At 34.6% G+C, this 7,669-nt stretch overlaps 1 protein-coding gene across 1 annotated transcript in view; it reads left to right on the top strand.

Moving 5' to 3' along the window:
* Positions 1–7,669, top strand: part of LOC106875009 (uncharacterized) — a 118,310-nt gene that overhangs the window by 20,789 nt on the left and 89,852 nt on the right. The window contains exons 10-13 of the mRNA XM_052971232.1: positions 2,451–2,639; positions 3,829–3,950; positions 5,305–5,420; positions 6,318–6,364. Of these exons, the coding sequence (XP_052827192.1) occupies positions 2,451–2,639; positions 3,829–3,950; positions 5,305–5,420; positions 6,318–6,364 (474 nt within the window). The remainder of the gene's footprint in view (positions 1–2,450; positions 2,640–3,828; positions 3,951–5,304; positions 5,421–6,317; positions 6,365–7,669) is intronic.

The following is a 7,669-nucleotide window of genomic DNA, read 5'->3' as shown; positions in this document are numbered from 1 at the left end:
ATATATATATATATATAATAATAATAATATTAGGGATAAAATCCAAAATTACAGGTAAAAACTCAATTAAAATCAATTTATAAAAAATTAAAATTAAATTGAGCTTTATAGATTAAAATATATATAAAATATATATTACGGAGATGCACTTGCATACCAAGTGACCTGATCTGAGATCGTGTGCTGGAACGAAAACAATTGCAGCGTGGAAGGTGTTTATAAGCCATTTAAACTAACACACAAAATCCGTTAGATTCACTTCAACATTTAAATTTAATTTGTCAAAATATTTTCGTCGCTTTGAGAAGTGAATCTAACGGATTTTGTGTGTTATTTTAAATGGCTTATAAACACCTTCCACGCTGCAATAAAATATATAGTTTTAGGGAAAATAACCAACTTCCAAGAACTCATCGATGAAAATCCACTATCACATATAGAAAAATTAATAATTAAAAGCACCTTAATATTATTAATAAGTTTCAAATATGTATACATACACACACACGTGTGTGTGTTTATCATATCAAAAATTGACTGTTTTCTCTGAGTTTTCCCACGTGATCAGCCCAGCCCCAGGGAAAACTCAGTAAACTGGCCACTCCACTAAATGTATTGAGTTCTCTATCAGATACTGCTTGTAGTATGTAAAACATTCTTTCAATGTATTTTACAACTCTTACCTTATGGTATTTGTTTGTGTGTAGTTTATTGAAATCACATTTTTATCTTGTGACTCAAGTTTCATGCTACAACGATCTTCAAGCAAGAATGATATTTATGTATGTATAGATGCATGAATGCATAAGAGTGTCAGTCAATTACTTTTTGGTGGATTTTAAGAATTTTTAATTTATCTCTAACAAAATTTTTAATTGTAAGGATGTCCATAAGATAATTTTACAATTACACAAATAATTAGATAAAAAATAAATGACAAATAAATTAAAAAATAAATGAATAAAGGGCTTTATATATTAAAAAATCTGAGTGACAAAATATCCTATTAGGAAAATTTTGAATCGAGAAGACAAGTTATCTAGGAAAATGTATTAAATATTAGAAATTCACTAATAGTTAATATAGTTGCTATAGCCATATATGTATCATACATAAAGTGTATACATGAGGTCTGATGAATAAGTATCTGGACAGTTGCCATAGTAACGAAGCTAAAGCACGTAGAGTAAAGCCACTTGGCACAGATCGATCTTGGTCTCTGCTGTGCATGTGCACTAAGTTTTAACATTCTAGCTCACTTCCGCTGTTTATAGCAGTGCTTGGAAGGAAGGTGTGTAGAGTGTGATCATTGCATTGACAATGACAGAGGCCGATGCAAAGTTGCAGAAAGTGGATGGAGAGGAATGTATGAGCTGCACTCGAGTGTACAAGTGGTTCAGACATTTCCAAGTTGGCTGAAGAAATGTTGATAATGACTAACGTTCTGGGAGACCCACAACCAGCAGAACTGAGAAAAACATTGCAGATGTGCATGCAGCTGTGAGGGGAAATTGTTGAATCACCATCTGTGAGTTATCAGAGGATGTGCAGATTAGTTACGGTTCTTCAGTTCGGTCCATTATCACTGATGATTTGGTAATGAGGCGTATATCTGCCAAGTTTGTGCCAAAACTGCTTTCAGTTGACCGAAAAGACACTTGGGTTTCAGTTGCACAAGATTTTGATTGTGTCAAGAATAATGAAAACATTTTGAAAACATTGCGTGGGCCTGTGAGCAGGTATCACCAAGCTTTTGGCAAAATTTGATGTAGATTCTCTGCTCAAATTTATCTGTTATGATCAATGCAATGATCACACATTACACACCTTTCTTCCAAGCACTGCTGTAAACAGTGGAAGTGAGCTAGAATGTTTAAACTTAGTGTGCATGCACAGTAGAGTCCAAGGTTTATTTGTGCTAAGCAACTTTACTCTGCATTCTTTAGTTTCGTTACTATAGCAACAATCCGGATACTTTTTGATCATACTACGTAATGTTGATAGGCTAATATTTGCAGTATTTGTCCTGTGGAACTTTGTTGTATGTCTGTAACTATATATGTATGTGTGTTTTTCTCTTTGTTCCACCATCACTTGACAGCCAGTATTGGTCTGTTTGTATCCCTGTATATTCTAAATCTGGTACTCATTCTAACAGTTTCTTTTGCTGAACAGCTAAGTACTGGGGTCAATTAGTTTGACTAAAGTCTTCAAGGCTGTACCCCAGCATGTCTACAGTCCATGATAATAAGGGAAATGATATATTGGTATTAAATTATAGATTTCTGGAAATATTTTGGAAGAAATATTGAAAAATAAAATAAAAAATAAATATTTATTAAATTATGAAACAGTAACAAATTGCTGATTGAATATTATTAATTTTTTTATTTTGTGGTTAGAAACTTTCATTTTAATTATGAAATTTTAATTTTTTTTACTATTTTCAGAATCCTTTAAATCTTGCCACTTTGCTGTGAACCCTAGTAAATTTGTCGACCAATGTAAACATGATGTCTGCATGTGTGGTCAACGTCATGGAGACCCCAGAGATTGTGAATGTGCAGCTTTTGCCACTTATGCACGAGCCTGTGTCTTGAAGGGCATCACATTGAACTGGAGAAAAAGCAACCTTTGTTGTAAGTAACAACCTTTATTCTCATTAGTGTATGCATTAAGCATTTGGAAGGCACATGGCTTAAGCTCTACTTTACATACAGGATAATATCATGCAGCTAACATTTCTTTCTAGCCTTCACAAATTCCCCATTCTGCTATTAAGTAATTCTACTGTTTCAGATATAATTCATACAGTTTGCTTTCTGCATGAAGAAAGACACAGACTTGTTCCTCAGTTTCTTCTCATTTAACATATTTGAAAAGTATGAGAGAATGAGCGTGTGTGTGTGTGTGTGTGTGTGTGTGTGTGTGTGTGTGTGTGTGTTTGTGTTTGTGTGTGTGTATGTGTCTGTGTGTGTGAGTGTGTGTGAATGAGTGTGTTTGTGTATGTGAGTGTGTGTGAATGAGTGTGTTTGTGTATGTGAGTGTGTTTGTGTGTGTGTATGTGTGAGTGAGTGTGTTTGTGTGTGTGTATATGTGAGTGTGTGTATGTGTGTGTGTGTGTATATGTGAGTGTGTGTATGTGTGTGTGTGTGTGTGTGAATAAGTGTGTTTGTGTGTGTGAGTGTTTGTGTGTGTGTTTGTGTGTATGAGTGTTTGTGTGTGTGTATGTATGTGTGATTGTGTGAGTGTGAGTGTGTTTGTGTGTGTATGTGCGTGTGTGTATGTGTGTGTGAGTGTGTATGTGTTTGTGTATGTGTGTGAGTGTGTGAGTGTGTGTGCAGATAGTTGTAGCTGTGCACATGCATGCACACACATGCACAAAAAAGGACTCCATTTAAGAAATATATTTTAGTCACAGCCATGATTGTGTTGTTAAGCAGGTCACTTTGAAACCCTGTGGCTAGGGGTTCAATTCTATTGCAAGAACATATTGGGCAAATAGTCTTTTATCAAAGCCTCAAGTCGATTCAGCTGCTGTCAGTCAAAGTGGGTGTTTACGACTTGTGCAGAAGCAAACATGGCTGTGTGGTTAGGAAGCTTGCTTTGCAATCATGCGATTTCAGGTTCAGTCCCCACTTCTCAGCCCTTTGGGCAAGTGTCTTCTACTGTAGGCCCTGGCTGATCACTGCCTTGTTGTGAGTGAATTTGGTAAGCATAGACTGTATATAAGCCCATTGTGTGTGTGTAAATATATCATCATCATCATCATCATCATCGTTTAACATCCGCTTGATTTTGAATGTCTGTATTAATTTTGATTTTCAGTCATCAACTGTACAAAGGGTATGATTTATCAGGAATGTGGTTATAACTGTGACCAAACTTGTCGAGGAATTCAACCACAGAATTGTGAGGAAGAATGTATTGAAGGCTGTAATTGCCCACCTGTAAGTCATCAGTATACATTTATTTCAGATTTTTACTTTTATTTTATCATTTAATAAGAAGGGCTGGCAGTTCCCAAGATCTACTATGGGGGTTACAAGACAAGTGGAATGGATGGGAAAGGTATTCTGAAATCAGAAACCTGGCCAAAATGCTTGCAGCAGAGTAGATTCCACCAAAGACACCATTTTTTTTTAAAGCATTCACTCGTAACAAGATCCTTAGACCACTGTAAATGTAAGAGCTACTAAAATAAAATGGATGTGAGACAGAAGTCAATAGGTGATGATGTACATTAGACTTAAAAGACTGGAGGTCATATTGAAGAGGAAAACAAGACTGTGGAAAGGAATTCCAAAGTTCTGAGGGACAAGGGAAGAAACTGGTATTGTAAAGTGCTTTACAACACTTAGGCGGTCACACAGTATACTGATGAGAACTGGATGCAAGTTTAGTTGATCGCTGATAAGTTCTTAAAGGAGGAACCAGAGAAGAGAGCTCAGCTGAACAAAGTCCATGGAAATACTTATAGAAAAGAGATAAGGAAGCCACATGACGATGATGAGGGAATGAATCCAATTTAGAAGATAGATCAGGACTAATAGTATTAAAAATACAGTGTTGAATGTGGTCCAACAGAGTTAAACAATCCACTGGAGCACCTGCCCAGTTAGTAGAGAGAAACTGGGGAAATGGATGAAGCCTACTACTCGAATAGTCCATGGTGGGAGTTAATCTCAGAATGTATAGAACTGGAATAAATACCACAAGGTAGTCTATCTGAGGTTCTTACAATTTTCCCCATCCCCACTTAGTGCTTATAGTAGAAAAAATCTTCATTCTCATTTTCTGTGACTTTTTCTGGCATGTCCCCATACCATCTTTTTTCTGTGGTTATTCCATAGTGTTGGCATAGCTTCCAGTGTATGTAGGTCCCAATTCTGTCGTGTCTGTGAATATATTCCTTCTTAGCGAGGACTGGGCAACCAGAGACAATATGATTTATTGTTTCTTCTCCATCTCCCCACATTCTGCAGTTACTTGTTGTATTTCTTTCCATGTTGTTATTATTATTATTATTATTATTATTGTTATTATTTTTATTATTATTATTTATATTCTGTGTTTAAATCGTCTTAAGGTCAACCTTGCTTTACATCCTTTTGGGGATTAATAAAATTATTAGTCGAGTACTGGAGTTGTTGTAATCGACCAACCCTTTCTCCTAAAATTGCTGACCTTGTGCCAAATCTGAGACAGTTATTATTGTTGTTGTTGCTGTTGTTGTTATTGTTGTTGATTTGTTTTCTTTTGATTCAGACTGATTTAATATAATTTAAATTTTAAATTTTACAGGGAGAAAAATATGATGAAGAAGATAATGTTTGTGTGCCAGTTGAAGAATGTAAATGTTACTACAGAAATGAATATTATGAACCAAAATCTTCCAGACAGGAATTGTGTAATGAATGGTATGTTACATGAAATTTTCATCTTCATTATAGTTATCATTATATAACTATATTATAATCTTCATCACTGCCATTGTCATCATTATTATTGTCCCCTATTTCCCATCAAATTTGCTTAAGGCAGAATTTCCCATTCAACTTTCACCTTCCACTTTGAGTGATACTTGAAAAACTTGGTGAGGACTTATAATAAGTAACAATTTCTTACAATAGTATAAGACCAGAAATTTCCAGTACTTTACTAATTATTTTATTGAACCTGGAAAGTTAAAAGATATAAGTTGACCATAGTAGGATTTGAACCCACAGCATAAAAGTATGTATGTAGATATTTCAGGCATTTTGTTTATGTCTCTACTGAATTTGATACTCATTGCCCCTTGGGCCATGACAACTGCAGCTATCTGTTCAATCCCACTGTATGACTCATGGATGGGGCAAATGTTGCTTTTACCACATCCTCAGACCAACTGAAACATTGGCAGATGGAAACTGCTTGGAAGCATGTCAGTGGAAAGACTGTGTCTATTCTCAAGCAGCAGTTTTTATCTTTATCTTTCATCTGGTTTAGCGGCACCACCTGGTCCTGGTCCATTTTGTAGCAGAGTCCACTCTGCTGCAAGCATCTGAACCAGATCTTTGGTCTGAAGATAACTCCCCACCTCCAGTCTATCCCAAAGGTTCTGAAATGGATCATGGGTACTACCCTTCCTCTTCTAAGTTATCACCCCCCACCTTCTGCAACTCTCTTCATCTGCAAAAAAAGAAATGGAAACCACTGGAGAGAGCCCAAACTAGAATGATTACATGGAAAAAGAAACTAACCAAGTCCATACAATTCACTACTTTATAAAAAAGGTTTATATTTTCTGTGATGTTCTTTATTTTTATTTCTAGTATCTGCATTGATGGTCACTGGCAATGTACAACTGAAAGCTGCAATGGTTTGTATTAATTGCTCTAAATTCCTTCATCTTATATACCAGTTAATGTACATAAATGCTCTACTTAAGGGACCAATGAATTAAATCCCTCAGGGCTAAATCTACATTACTCTAGATTTAATCCAAAGTTGGTATTTGTGTGACTGTTTGATAAAATAGAGATAACAGCCAAGTCTTCTGCAAATCACACTAAGAAACAAGTCTTTAAGAAACAAAGGACACTTTACACAGTGTAGTTTGAAGCATAAAAAAATGATGGGATAGTCAGGGCTGGAAAGCCCTTGACTATAGATCTGCTTGATCTGGGAAAATTTGGGGCTAAACAACAACATCCAATAACAATGCTTAAAATAACTATAACATGGTCACTGAATATGCCTTTTCTCATTATATTTGGGCTACAACTTGAAAAAATCTTTCACATTGAGACTAAAATATGTCTAAAAAGGCTTGCAATAATTAATTTCATAGTTGCTTGACCTCAGGTCAGTCCATTCCACTGTGATCTTCCGCACATATTTTTCTTGAGTATAATATATCTAGGGTTACATTTCCAATGTTTGCCTCTTTTTTTTTTTTTTTTTCCATCATAGTAGTGCGTGCTTTGAAGAAAATTTGACAGATATTCTTTCCAAGCCATTTTGCTATAATCTATCATATGATTATGATATTAACAAACACTTCCTGTTCTTCTTGTCTTCTCCATAATCACTTCTATATATTTTTGGCAACAGCGGAAACTGGCAGTCTTTTTATTTTATTTTAATATATTCATTTCAAGGAAACATTAGTGAAAACAAATACAACTTTCAAATGGTTATGACTTGAGTATTTGAAAGCCAGACATTAAACCAATTTTATTTCTTTGGTTGTATTCTTAGTAGCTATTGTAACTTGCTTTGTATAAAATGTTCTCTCACAGCTTCTTGTCAATTCTAACAATTCAAAGTGACTGGCTGCTTTAACAAACTTCTCTCTTTAGATCAGCGTTTCTTATCCTTTTATCCTTGCATAACCCTTAAAATAAATTACATTTCTCAAGGAACCCCTGCACAAAAAAGTTATATACCATATCTTTCTCATATTTTTTCATCATACGTGGTAAATATCATACATACATATATATATTTATATATATATATAATATATATAGTTTTAGGGAAAATAACCAAGTTTCAAGAACTCATCAATGAAAATCCACTATCACATATAGAAAAATTAATAATTAAAAGCACAATAAATGAGTATAATATAAAACAAAGTAAATATCATAAGATAAAGATAATATTATTATTATTATATATA

Source organism: Octopus bimaculoides, chromosome 10 (assembly GCF_001194135.2).
Source record: "Octopus bimaculoides isolate UCB-OBI-ISO-001 chromosome 10, ASM119413v2, whole genome shotgun sequence".
Lineage (NCBI taxonomy): Eukaryota > Metazoa > Mollusca > Cephalopoda > Octopoda > Octopodidae > Octopus > Octopus bimaculoides.
This window is presented reverse-complemented; position numbering and strand designations above follow the sequence as displayed.